At 42.9% G+C, this 13,393-nt stretch overlaps 2 protein-coding genes across 4 annotated transcripts; both read right to left on the bottom strand.

Moving 5' to 3' along the window:
* Positions 1-51: 51 nt before the first annotated feature.
* On the bottom strand, positions 52-4,333 carry mfsd10 (major facilitator superfamily domain containing 10). Of its 2 annotated transcripts, none has more exons than XM_062451999.1 (13): positions 4,180-4,333; positions 3,501-3,687; positions 3,131-3,227; positions 2,898-3,001; positions 2,562-2,720; positions 2,056-2,244; positions 1,860-1,968; positions 1,624-1,735; positions 1,335-1,443; positions 1,118-1,208; positions 951-998; positions 774-863; positions 52-669 (listed from the first exon to the last, which is right to left on the bottom strand). In XM_062451999.1, exons 2-13 carry the CDS (start codon positions 3,663-3,665, stop codon positions 566-568), a joined length of 1,377 nt encoding a protein of 458 aa, XP_062307983.1. In that variant the 5' UTR covers positions 3,666-3,687; positions 4,180-4,333; the 3' UTR covers positions 52-565. The 2 variants fall into 2 exon arrangements, with proteins under 2 accessions (XP_062307983.1, XP_062307984.1); XM_062452000.1 differs by having other exon boundaries at positions 3,501-3,680; positions 4,176-4,322.
* Positions 4,334-4,541: 208 nt separating this feature from the next.
* Positions 4,542-13,303, bottom strand: LOC134011874 (zinc finger protein 462-like). 2 transcript variants are annotated; one of them, XM_062451382.1, is made up of 12 exons: positions 13,150-13,303; positions 12,573-12,621; positions 8,152-12,488; positions 7,759-8,036; positions 7,516-7,634; positions 7,216-7,362; positions 6,881-7,127; positions 6,565-6,704; positions 6,218-6,441; positions 5,149-6,112; positions 4,924-5,055; positions 4,542-4,881 (listed from the first exon to the last, which is right to left on the bottom strand). In XM_062451382.1, exons 2-11 carry the CDS (start codon positions 12,580-12,582, stop codon positions 4,928-4,930), a joined length of 6,594 nt encoding a protein of 2,197 aa, XP_062307366.1. In that variant the 5' UTR covers positions 12,583-12,621; positions 13,150-13,303; the 3' UTR covers positions 4,542-4,881; positions 4,924-4,927. The 2 variants fall into 2 exon arrangements, with proteins under 2 accessions (XP_062307366.1, XP_062307365.1); XM_062451381.1 differs by having other exon boundaries at positions 4,542-5,055.
* Between the last annotated feature and the right edge of the window lie 90 nt (positions 13,304-13,393).

Here is a 13,393-nt window from a genome sequence, read left to right as displayed (position 1 = left end):
GATTTGTAACCACATTAATGAAAACTCCTGCAATCCAAAGATGAACCAACATTACTTATATTTGCATGTTTATTTACATGGGTAAAATATAAAATAGATTATAAACAAACAGTGCCATAAATCAGTGCCAACAAACATACTAGGTGATATACAACATATTAAGAAAAGTATCTGATCAGACAAAATACCTTTTATAAATCCACTATTACTCAACCCTTTATGATCTGGGCACGTGATACACAGGTAAGTACCTTGCCCTGTCATTAAATCCCTCCTCCCTATAACAGGGTTTCCCCTATTGCTAATCAATAGGAGATCAATTGCATTCAATATTTGTGTCACATTTTGAGGCTTTGGGGCAAAGAACATCAAAATGCAGCACAATAAAAAGCTACACCTTACACATAATTTGTCTGACAAATGTATCACCGTTCCATAGCTTGCATTCCAAGCAAATGTAAAAACGTACAGTAGCCCAAAATAATCGAAACGTTGTAATAACATTTGTTGTCTATGCTATCAGTGTTTTGAACGGAATATCTCTCTCAAGTAATCTTCATCTCCATCAGTCCTCTTTGAGGTTTCTTAATGCTCTCAGTAAAGCCAGAGGTATGATGAAGGCAGCAGAGCTGATTATGAAGCAGGTCTCTGCTCCAGCTATCCAATACACTGCAAAACAGAGATAAACTTTTGAATACACTGAAATTGTTTACACTTTTGAATACAGTTGTATCAAACCTGCGACCGAGGAAGGAAAGGGTGACATCACAAACCTGAGGATGCTACGATTGGTCCAAAAGCTCGAGCTAGGGCCCCTAAACTCCGTAAGATTCCCATGACTGTGCCTTTCTGATGGACTGAACCTGGAGGAAAACAACGACTATTTTACAATATGATACAATGTGTGCTTGTGTGTGTCTGGAGAGACATTAAATACAGATATAACCTACCATGGTCAGAAACAAGTGTGGAAAGACAAGGGACAACAATGGCTGCAGCTATAGTAAGAGACAAAGGGACAAAGTTTCATGAATTATCTCAGTAACACACGCAATTGACTATGACATCAATGCTTTTCTTTTTGAAATGTATTATTTAAAAGAGGAAAGACACTTACCAAAGGAGTACAAAACCAACCCGGAGTAAAGCATTGTCAAATTCCATGCCAGTCCAACGAGGAGAAATGCAGGAATAAGTAATATAACTGCCTAAAATTAAAACCGTGTTAGGAAGGGAGCAACTTTTTGAAACATGATTTCTAACGTTACATGATATTTTACAAGTACTAGTCTTGTCTGGTAAAGCATTCTCTACAATGAGAAGACAGTGTTTACCAAACGGACACTCTTGATATGATTCCCAGGTTTGATCCTTCTGGCATAGCCTCCTTGAATCATTGCCATGGTGATACCAATGAAAAAGAACATCTTTCCCTGCTGCATGCTTTTGAATAGAAAATCACATGTAGTTCCAAATTACTGTGAATCAATTTGGAGTTGAATCAGTTGAAAGTTTTTGGAGTCATGTGTATTGAGTGTACACATTACAGTATAAGAACCCAAACAACTACAGCTAATCAGCTGTGGGGTTCTGATACACACCTCCTCGCCCCCAAGCCTGTACCTTGTAAACTGGAACCGTTGATGAGTGAGGAAACTTAAGGTGAACTCAAGACCGGAGAAGAGGAACAGGTAGGTGAAATATACCAAACCCAACACTTTAAGGTTCTGCATCTCTGTCATCCGACACAAAAACGGGGAAAAGAGAAACAATTCAGATTGTAAGGTAATCAATGTATCAGTGCAATGTGAGGGGCTCATCTCTTGCAATGTATAACTATGACATCACCCTGTACCCACTGTCTTTGGAGGGTGGGCTCTCCGTCCTGGTGACAGCAGAGAAATGAAACAGGGCCACTGGACTGAGGAGATCCCCAGATTCCTGGGTCCATGAGCTCACTGCCGAACACTAGGATAGACCAGTTGTCCTTGAGCCATCACTCACACAGGGGTTTTGCTGTTATTGACAAAAAAAAGTCCCAATGAGATACCTTACCTTGCTGTCTTTGGTCAGAGTCTCTGGCAGCTTCACACAGATGAAAACCAAGTCAGCAGCACTGAAAGCCAGAGCCAGCAGAGCCGGAGCCTGGTAGAACACTTCCTCCTTACTGGAGCTGAGGGCGAAGTAGGCCCCCATCAATGGGCCCACGGTGAAGCCCAGGGAGAACGCGATCCCAATCATCGCCTAGCAACAGGGAGGTACACAGCAAAGTTCCAAAGGGTTAATTTAAGGGCAGAATAGCTTATACAAGGTCCATCTCATAACAGTGACCAAAATAAACACTCAAGTCAAATGAACACTCCTGATGTAAAATGAACACTTTGAATTTAGCTGTGTACGATTATTATTATTTTTAAATAGATTGACTTTGGGGTGAAATGGTTGGGTTAATTTTCTCAAACAAATTGTAAAGGTGCAATAGTACTGGTAGTTAACAGGACATTCATTTTGTGCATACAGTACATTTTATAGAATGTTCGTGTATGGGCTTTAGAACCTACCATTCCTCTGTTCCGTGCTTTGGGACAGGGCAGATCAGCCACAATAGCAGTACACAGGCTTACATTTCCCTTACAAACACCCCCAATCACCCTGGACAGGAGGAACATTCCAAAACTCTGAGAGACTGCCCAGACCGCATAGGAGGACATCAACCCCAACTACAACACAAGATAAGTGAAATTAGTTGACAACACTCCAAAAAAGACCCCTCAAATAAATCTGAATGTCATAAATCAGTGACGAAAAAGAGGTGTTGCAAGATGCACAAGAATATTTAATTAATTATTGTGAGTGAACATCTGTGAGTTGAGTTCAGTTGATGATATTGCACCCACTGTGGTGAGAATGAGCAGAGGCTTCCTGCCATGATGGTCAGACAGAGCCCCAGTTAAAGGGGATGACAGGAACTGCAGCAAGGAGAACAGGGATCCGATTAGACCTGAAAGTATGTGATCAAAGCAAATGGTTGTAGTTTTAGTAGTTTTGTCAAAAAATATTATACACAATTGTCAAGCAGTTACAAATATATTTGTATAAGTAGAGCAATAAAAATACACTTTTAACTTACCTCCAAATAGGACAGTATTATATTTTGTCTCCATAGGAACTCCAACAGCTTCCCTAAACCAGTCTACGATGCTTTGTAGTGAGAGATAAACAGTATCCTGTCAAATAATGAAAATACAAATTTGTTGAGTGGATCAACACATTTGCTAAACACTCACATGCAGCTGATTTCACATTCCATTATGGAGCATCACAAAATGGACAAACAAAGTATTCCTTGTTCTGTACCAGTGCATTCCTAACCTAACCAAGTATTTTATCAGACGTCTGATTAGACAACAGTTGTCAGTGTGCCTGGCATAAACTTCAACTTCTCCAAATACAAGGAGTTCTGTCACTTGGGTACATTGTAAATAATACAGTAGTCCTACTTCTGTTTGTCCATAGTGGTCGAGTATGGAGGGGAAGAGAGGTAAAATCAGGGTGAAACCCAACAGGTCCAAGAGAAGGGCAAGGAAAACAATGCTGATGACTCTTGAAGAGTAGGAACTTTCATCCTCTTGAGATTTCTCTTGGCTTTTGTTTTCACTGGACATTTCTTCGATGATGACCTTCCAACTAAAACAAAGCAGTATGTTATATCATTAACGATCAAGACGTTGTATTCTGTAGGCTAAAAGAAAAGAAAATTAGTTGCGTCTCTTAGCACACGCGGAGTTCCGCACTAGGGTTGTGATGCAAGGATTACTCTCAAGGAAGTTGCTACATAAAACGAGTAGTTTGCCCCTTGATAAACTTTATAGGCTATATTTCAAAAGTGTGTGCGGGAAGCCATTGCATTCCAAATAAACTGTAGAAGGTGTGACGAGCAGAGGTCAAGGAAGAAGGAAACAGTAATTCCCAGCAGACTTAATGCCGATAGTAGAAACGGTTGAAAAATACTTTTGAGTTTGAGAATGACAAATTGCTTGACATCAACTGGGATACTGAAATTACGGTTCTCACTTCTGTACTTTAGCTTATAAAAGAACAACAATTGAGCAACCGCTATTGCTAAGAGAGCAGTGAAAGGGATGACACCAACAGACATTAAAAAAAATATTTACTTACTCTAAATCCAGAAGCAAGTGAATTCAGTGAGATGATTCCGTGAGTACGAGGATGTTAACCCATCTGCGTTTAAGTCTAACCATTCGGTGATCTGGACCAGGAAGCGGTGTCCCGTTTCATCTGCAGTGACCAAAATGTGACGTTTTACAAATAGAAAAAACACACCCTCCTCTGATACCCTGGAACACGCCAATATTCCGTGGATGAGACTCAAACACAATCGATGCGAATATCTTTAAACATGTCGTTTTTGAACATGCGCAGATACGACACATCATTTTCCATCTTGTAATCAAAACATTTGCATTAGTTCTCCTTAGGGAGTTACTTACAGAAGTTATGTCAAAGAAAGAAAACAGGTGTAGTATAAAATAATTTATTACAAAACACATTAAAAGACAACCAGTTTAAACGTACGTACAAGCTTTAAAAAACTGCTAAATAACTTTAAACAGACATCATTTACACGTGTGCAGTAAAATTAAACACATTAGTCCTTTGCAATATACTTGTGCGTTTACAAACATATTGTAAGCAGTGGATACAGTATTAAACAAATGTAAATGACACCATTCACCCACAATGTCAAAAAATGACAATGTATCACACTATCAAAACAACATCTGTATGTTCAGACATTCCCTTCAGTCGCAGTAACAGGCTGTTACATTCCATGGCGCATCACTGTAGTCGCAGTAACAGGCTGTTACATTCCATGCCGTTTCACTGTAGTAGCAGTAACAGGCTGTTACATTCCATGGCGCATGACGTGGCGCTCAAACTCAGTGCTGTTGGAGAGGGTGCGGCCACAGAGCTTGCAGGAAAACGACTTGACATTGCTGGTCAATTGGCTGCTCTTTAGGAATGTGCAGGAATCTACACAACACAGACAAATGGCGAGAAGATTAGTGACAAAAAGAAACTGCAGTAAAGGAAATTGTTGATTGTTTCCAGAGTTAACAAACTTACCTTGAGGTGCAGATAAAACATCATTTTCCTTTTGGAGTCCCTCCTTTGAATGTTCCAGATTCTCAGCCCTCTCATCTTGTTCTTTCCGAAAGGTCCCCTCTTCGCACCCCTGTTCCTCTGTTTTATTGCACTTAACAGATTTATCCTGTTTCACCACTACGTCCTCCAGGCTCTCATCTTGACTGCTGTATTCTTCTTGTTTGATGTAGACATTCTCCAGGATTGGCATCTCACCATATTGATCGGCTAGTTCTCTCTTGTTCTTCTCTTTATACACCTCTTTACAGTCCATAAATGAATCCTCTAATAAATCTTTGTTCTCTGTGACTTCTATATGTTGTATTTTACCAATCTCTTCAGTCAATCCTTGACACTGATGTATAAGCCCGCCTTCAGACTTTCTGTCCATTGTCAACCCATGGAACTGTCCTGCGTTTTGACAGTTTGCCCTAAACTGGCCTTCCTGCCCTTGCATCTCATAAGATTCAGTGTTTTTTTCCATGTCAGTTCTTTCATGCTTCTCGTGCTGTACTATGTTTGGGCCCGCAGTGTTCTCTGGCTTTTTGTCTGCTTCTGCTACGACACCGTGTTCCATATCTGTGCCTGGTTTCTGATCCAGCCGTTCCTCGTTAGCGTTCGTCGCATCCTCTGCTTTCACCTGCCATGGTGTCCCATGTAATCTAGTAGGTTCCGGGACTTTATCCTCCATTTCACCTCGTTCCTCCATATCCTCGTCCTCCTCCTTTGTGTGTTTCGCTAGATTCTCTACCTCCATGGCAGACGGTTGCTCAAGGTTTGAATCATCACTTTCTTCGCCTTGTTTCTCATGCTTGAGGGTTGTCCCATGGTCTTCTTCCTCTTTATCCCCCGGCTCCATGTTGGATTTTCCTTTCTCTTTCCCATTCAGCTTGGTCTCTAGTTGCTCCAGACTGACCTGTCCCACCAACTCATGGTTCCTTACGACCTATGAGAGCGAACAAAAGAATGTGATGAGTCATTACACTCGGGGGACAATCACTTCATTTGAAATCTGGCCATCCAAAATGGACAGAAACGGCCTGATCCTGACCTGATGCTTGTCACAAAGGTGGGCCTCCAGCCCACTCAGCTGGGAACAGTCGAAGAAGCACAAACGGCACTTGTAAGGTTTGATGTCGTCATGCTTGAGCATGTGCTCACGCAGATTCTCGTCGCTGGCGCTCGAGAATGTGCACTTGTGACAGCGAAAAACAACGTCCTTAAGGTACTGGGACAACTGTGGCCTACGCACCTCTATGGGAACCATACGCTCCTCTGTGATTGGACAAAGAAAATAAGAGAACGCTCTTCGGTTAGGGTGTGACAGAAAGACCACAAGTCAGTAGGTCCTTAACTGCCATGATTATTTACCACAGAACATTATACAAAAGAACCCACCTCGATGCAATATAATGTGGTCAATCATGTTGTTTTTGTTTTTGGTGTGGTAGAGGCAGAAAGGGCAACGCAGGTCCGTCAACCCAGCTTCTGCCAAGCAGTTAGCACCGCCTGCATCTATGTGCATGTCAAACCTCTTCCTAAAGACAGCAAACAAAAACGAAGCATTACATTACAGCCATTCAAACATACCCTCATGAGTACCCATTTCACTTTAGGCTCTATTCAATTCAAATGATACACTTTAGACAGACAATGTCATTTCACATATTCACGTTGATCTTGGAGGGTGGGGAATGGAAAAACGAACCCTTACCGGAAACCTGTGAAAAAGGAGCAGTCCTTGCATTTGAGGAGCCGTTTGCCATTGTGTCGATTTAGGTAGTGTCGACGTACACTTGATATGTGCTCCGAGGTGAAGTTGCAGAACTCGCAGTGATATAAGCCATCGTAAAAGGCCCTCGAAGCTTGTGGGATGTCAGCAGCAGGGTGTTTTCTCTTGGCTATATGCTTGTAGTGATTCAACTGGCGCTGTACATGTGGGGGCTCCGAGTATCCACGTTCTATGGAAGAAAAGTATTACACGGTTCAGAGGGGAGAGCATTTTTTTGTTGTTGGCAAGTATCAAACTCATGAAATAGGATCACTTACTCTGTGTGGAGGAATGTTCCTGTATGATGTCACCCTTCTGAGGTCCTGTGGGGTCTAAGGCTTCTTCCCTCAGGTTGTTCTCTGCATCCTTTTCGCAAGTTGTTGGGATGTCAGGGTCCTTAACTGGGTACTCAATCATATCAGCAGCTGGAAAACAAGAAAATATTTAACTTGACATAAGGCAATAGTTTCGTACTTTTCAACTGTCAAATGTATATCAACACCGAATTCGAAACAAGTTGAGTTTCAAGGCAGATGACAAAGCATGTTCATGTTATTGTGTTGCTACGAGGTTCTCACCTTCATGTTTCTTAGACAGGTGGTTCCTCAAGAGGATGACCAAGTTGGTTTTATACCCACACAGCCCACAGTGAAACTGCTTGATGGTCCCGGGTCGATAAATTATATTCTCTTCAATTCTGGACAAGATGGTCAAACATGTCACCAGTGAGTTATGTGAACAATGTTTTAAGTGCTGAAAAGCTACATTTATGTGATACACAGAATATGATACAGTACAGTTAATATTGTCTGTCCTCTTACATGTGCTTAGGCATCGTGCCCGTTCGCTTGAGCGAAGCTATGGCAGCATGGCTTCGCTCATGTGATCGCAAACCTTTCAGAGACATGAAAGATCGACCACACTGGATGCAGGGGAAACCCTCTGCTCCGTCAGTTCCCTTGTTAAGGTCCACCGAATCCGGAGTTCCAGAAAGGGAGGTCTCAGGACTCATCTTTAACGTGATCGTTCCCACCTGCGTCACGTTCCAGCGAGACAACTCCTGTATGGTCAAGAGCTCAGGCAGTTCTGGGCTTTCAGGCTGAGGGATTTAAAAAAAAGAAACATACAATGGTTATAATAGGACAGACGGTTGTAATTCTAAGGTACTGACAAGCAAACAGTCATATACACAAAATCTTAGCAACATCCCTTACCTCTGCAGGCTTCAGCTTTGGTTGTTGCGCTTCAACCACTGGTTTCAACTTTGTCCGTGCCAAAACCACAGCATGACGGTCAAGATGTAGAGAGAGCTTTCGATTGCCCTGGATTTTCACGTTACAGTGTCCACAACGGTATAACTGTAGATCCGTTTCTGCAGTGTTTGACAGAATGGTGAAGTCCTGCTTGAAGGCGGTGGAGTGAAAATTGGTGTAATGGATGCTGAGCAACAACGCTGAGTGAAAGTACTTGGTGCACTTCTTGCATTTGATTGGACCTTTCCCGGATGATTTCGTAAATAATTTGCTGATGCTTTTCTTTGTTCGATTCTTCGTCATGGTCTTCGTGGAGCGCTCCTGTGCACTGTTAGCCGCAGGTCGTCTCGACGTACAATGGAGATCCAGGTCATCGTCACTATACGATTTTGCGAGAGGGTTTGCGGATGCTTTCCCCAAAGACGCCTGGCCTTCTGGTGTAGGTGATGGGCAAACGTCTGAACTCTGCTTTTGCATCAAGCTTGTGTGTGTTGCCGCAAAGTAGGTCCTGTACGCGTCTGGACCGTGCATCCTTCTGTAGTGGTTTGCGAGGTATACAGGCACCACAGATGAATACGAGCACACACAGCATGTGTATGTATGCTCTGCCGTGCAACTGTGGCTACTGTTAATGTGGCTGGCGAGGTGCTTCATTGTAGTGCAGGTAAACGCGCAGCGGTGACACCTCCTTTTCGAGCCCCTGGAAGTGCCAATCGAGCCCTGGGTGCTTCTGTATTTGGAGAGCAATTGTTTTTTGATGACATGGGCCGTTTTGAGCTTTGTCGAGGCAGTACTGTGGCGATGGGTTTCATTGTGAACTTTCAACTTCTTCAAAGATGCATGGGTGACCGGACACAACTTGCACGAGTAGCCCTGTAATGTTACCCTTCCTGATCTTTTCCTTACACATTGTTGCACGTTGGGAAACTGAACTATTTTAGTTTGAAGTCTCTCCGCCCTGGCTTTGAAGGAAGGGTGCTTCATCTGACAGTGAGTGAGAACACCGTGACAACGTGTATTCACATACGAACACACCTCACACCTGTACACAGAGGTTCGCACGCTTACTCCAAGTTCTTTTTCCGTTTCCTTTTCAGGTTTGTAGTCGGGATGTTTTTTCCCACAATGAGTCATCAGACCGTGATGCGTGTTGAAATACGTGGAACAGACGGCACACTTGAACATTCTTATAGACGCCGACGTATCATGAGATGAGTCCCCAGAAATATCTTCTGCCAGTTCTTCACAGTCTTCAACTGGCTTCTGGTAACTCTCAAAGGAACCAGGCATCTCGTTGTGCACATCTCCGAGGTGGTGCTTCAGTTCACCCGGCTGCCGACTAGTGATGACATCGAGGACGGAGCCGTCTTCTTTTACAGACCATGGGTGGACGGCACGGTAATGCCGCTTGACACTTGCAATAGAAGAACCTTTAAAGGGGCAAGCACGACAGGGATAGACTTTTGCCGTTTTTCCGCCAGGTTTCGGAGAGGGCGCCGTCTTGGTTCCTCCCCGGGTGGCCTTCTGAGGTGTGTGCTGGTCTTCCATGATGTTTTCTGAGTCAGGTGACACATTTGTAGATGGAGAAGCCTGAGGACCAGCATATAAATCTAAAGTTATGTGGTCAAGACTAAAGCCACCACAAAGAGGGTGACACTTCTGGTAATGCTGTTGCACTTTTTTGGCATCAGGGTTTGAATAAACACACCACTGACAGTGATAACCTGGCTCCAACAGGCCATCTAGATAAGCTGAACGTACAACCTCTGCTATTGTGGTTTTTATCCGGTGTTTGTTCATCATGTGCCTCTTCAAAAGATACAGGTGTGGTGTAGTGTAAAGGCATGTGCCGCACTTTAAGGACCTAAGATCTGACAGTTTTTTGACAGAGGGTTTAGACAAGTCTGTATTTTCCAGCTGTGTCTTCTCCAGTTTTTCATAAACCATAGCAGTATATCTGTTTATTTCCTGAGCTGATGGCTTAGGTATAGAGTGTTTCCTAAATTGATGGTTAGCAATGATTTTCACTTTTAAGTGAGAAAAGTTGCAAAACTGGCAGAACATCATTTTATCTGTCCCTTTCTGCACAATGGGAAGAGGCAAAGCGAAAGACTTTGATGAACTTTCTCCATCAGATGTTTGTGGTTTTTCACGAAGCATTATAGTATGCCTGAGAACCTTTTCAGTATTTACTACGATATCTTTGTGCCTCATCCTTTGATGGTTAAGAACCCCCCTGACAGCACAATGTCCATAGTTGCACAGCTGGCAGAAATACATGTCTTCCAACCCGCTGTGAATTTTAGAGTCAGGGGATGTGGAGCCTTTTTGTGGGGAGAATTTTGCTAAAAGCTGTGACTTCTTTGAATGACTTTGGACCTCGGCAGAATAAATGTGGATTTGTAAAGCAGTTGCCCTAAGTTCATGATGTTTTTTCTTTTGATGAACAAAAACCCCCTTCACCGTTGGGTGGTTGTAGTTGCACACCTGACAGAAATACATCTTCTGGAGGTCCTTTGGTACATCATCAGATGTGTTCAGAGATGGGTTTGGAGATTTAAGAGGCGATACGTGAGGTGATTTTTCAGGTGTTGAAGGAGTAGACGCAGCTGCTTGCTGTTTGATTTGTTCGATTGTTGCTCCTGAATTTGGATGTTTTTTCTGGTAGTGGACAACCATAGCAACAACAGACGTATTACTGTAAGAACAATACTTGCAGTGGTGTATTTCCTTGTCCGCTCCCTTTGAGGCGGGACTTTTGAGGGGTGAGGTTCTGCTTGTTTCAATGTGCTGTGCCTGCACTCTCTCACGGGATATTGCACTGTTTGGGCTATATGTTCCTGTGGATATTGGGGATTGAGAAGGCTTCGTTTGTGGATTATTGGCAGTGTAACTATAGAACATCAAGGGATTGTTTGTTTCCTCCATTACATGCTCTCTTCTGTAATGGATTTTCAAGAACGAACTTTTGGGAGAGGTATAGGTGCAAAGGAAGCACTTGAACACCAGATCGAGCTGATCTGATCTCTGCATGAATACATCAGGAGCTTCTGGGTGTTGAGCACCGTAGTGTTCCTTGAGGTCATCCACAGTTGTGAAATCAATAGGACACTCCAAGCACCTATAGGTAGCACTACTGTCATTTGGATCAAGTATATACTTAAAGGTAAACCTGATGAATGGGTGCATTCTCTGATAATGGCAGCTAATACCACGGGAGAACTTGTGACTGTAATCGCAGTGTTTGCAACAGTAAAGTCTCTTTGATTTGTCAGAACTCTCACCATTTGCAGAGTCAGGATGGTCGACCATTTTTGATCCTACATTTGCCTCTTCATCCTCACCGACTTCACCGTTAAAATCAGAGCCCCTTGACACCTTCGTCTTGATAACTGTACTTTCATGGTTTCTCGTATCAAGCTTGCACTTCTTCTTGGCCGGAAATAAAGAACTGCCATCATGAGGTCTCTTAGCAGTGGTCTTAGTGGCTGACCCTACCGAACCATCACCCATTTCAGGTTTACAATTCTGTAGATTAGTCGGCGAGGAGCCGAGACTGGGCCACAGTGTGGTTGTTTTACCGTGTTTCTGTTGTTGATGATTACGAAGGTCTGTAAATGAAGATGAAGTGAAGCTGCAGGACAGGCAGCAGTGCCTGGCCTTAGAGTCACTCTCCATTAGGGCTTGTACATCACTATCCCGGTTAGGCAACTTCAATTTACTTTGTGATGACTTCGGTGTGGATTGACTTGGACTGATTGAAAAGGTAGTTCCTGAGGAACCTTTGTGTTGTTCCGGATCCTTCAACGATGAATGGGAGCGGTTGTTTTTTGAGGTAAACATTGAATATGACGAATTCAGCCTTCCCTTTTCTCCAAGTTTGGGCGGGGATACTCCAAGTGTGTTAAATGCATTCTTCCTGACAGTGACCTTTGCTTGGGTTTTGACAAGGCTTTTTTGACCTGATTTGTGATAGTTTTTTTCATGGTTGACTAGTTCAGTCCACCTGTAAGATGTGAACACACAGTATCTGCAAGAAAAATGGTCCTCTGAATAGTCTGATGGGGAGGGGCTGGAGGATGATTTGGTGCCAGTCTTGAGGGGGGTGGAGTCACCATCACCCCGGGGTACATCCACGTTAAAGCCATGCACCTTACTTACATGTTCGTGAAGGAACTGCTTAGATTTGAAGATGAGGATGCAGTAATTGCACTGGAATGACTGAATTTGAGATTTGAGTTGCTGAGAGTCACGTTGATTGGCAGTCATTTGGTCAAACTTGTGAGCATGTCTGGATTCTGAGGGACAAAACAGTGAATCAGTCAATTAATCGAAATTACTGTATGACAAGTAATGTAAAGGCAACATACAATTTGTTATACCTTTTTCCATTGCAAAAAGCCCAAAGGTATGCAATCACACAGGAAACACCTAGAACATATACAGTAATTAATACATTGTAGAATACAACCATGGTGTAACTGTAACAAGCCTGAAAGTAATACAGCTGCATATAAATATATGCACAATATACCCAAGATAAACCTCAACATGTCTTACGCTCTTAAATTGTTAAATGCAGGATGACTGACCGTTAGTGTCTTTGACTTGGAATGTTTGCTGTTAATACTAGATCCAGATCTAAACATAATCACTCTCTGCAAGATGTCGATGATTTAGTTAGCTCCATACAGGACTCATTCCAAGATACAAAAGGAGTGCTTATGGGTTTAGAAATTTGTGCTTTACAATTGTCCGTCATGTTAGCGAGCTACTCCTTCTGAGAAAATCTAGGGGACACTGGAAAGGCATCCGAACCTCGTTTTCTAGTGACCCACCTCGAAACCTATTCTACAGAAGTAGGCTAACATGTAGCTAGTTTGCTCATGAGCTCGTTTGCCCGAGACATATAATGTGATATGCAATATGCATGTAACCTTACTAAAAGTGTATACTCACACAATTTCGACCATCAATAAGCCTCAGACAATGTTATGAGAAGCCTTTTTGCAGAGGACAGCTTTGTAAATGTTCGCCATCTTTCCCGCGACTACCATGCAAGCTCGTGTGTCTTCCGCTTGCATTCAGTTCAAGCAAAGCCGGGGACAAGGTAGGGGGATGCACAAAGAAATTCCTCAAACAAGCGCCGAGTGACTACATGAATGTGTTTATTACGTTTGACCGTATCACAAAGATCTGCTTG

The sequence above is a fragment of the Osmerus eperlanus genome, chromosome 25 (genome assembly GCF_963692335.1).
Source record: "Osmerus eperlanus chromosome 25, fOsmEpe2.1, whole genome shotgun sequence".
NCBI classification, from domain to species: Eukaryota; Metazoa; Chordata; class Actinopteri; order Osmeriformes; family Osmeridae; genus Osmerus; species Osmerus eperlanus.
The sequence above is the reverse complement of the archived record's forward strand: the minus strand, read 5'-3'. Positions and strand labels throughout refer to the sequence as shown.

Excerpts from the sequence above, each read along its gene's own strand:
- LOC134011874 (XM_062451381.1), bottom strand. Across the intron at positions 8,037-8,151 it reads CAAAGCTGAAGCCTGCAGAG|CCTGAAAGCCCAGAACTGCC; the intron begins GTAAGGGATGTT and ends TAAATCCCTCAG. Across the intron at positions 7,635-7,758 it reads GGCACGATGCCTAAGCACAT|AATTGAAGAGAATATAATTT; the intron begins GTAAGAGGACAG and ends CATCTTGTCCAG.
- mfsd10 (XM_062451999.1), bottom strand. The coding sequence starts at position 3,665 with ATGTCCAGTGAAAACAAAAGCCAAGAGAAATCTCAAGAGGATGAAAGT. Across the intron at positions 2,245-2,561 it reads AAGCACGGAACAGAGGAATG|GCGATGATTGGGATCGCGTT; the intron begins GTAGGTTCTAAA and ends CCCTGTTGCTAG. Across the intron at positions 1,969-2,055 it reads CTCTGACCAAAGACAGCAAG|TGTTCGGCAGTGAGCTCATG; the intron begins GTAAGGTATCTC and ends GGTCTATCCTAG.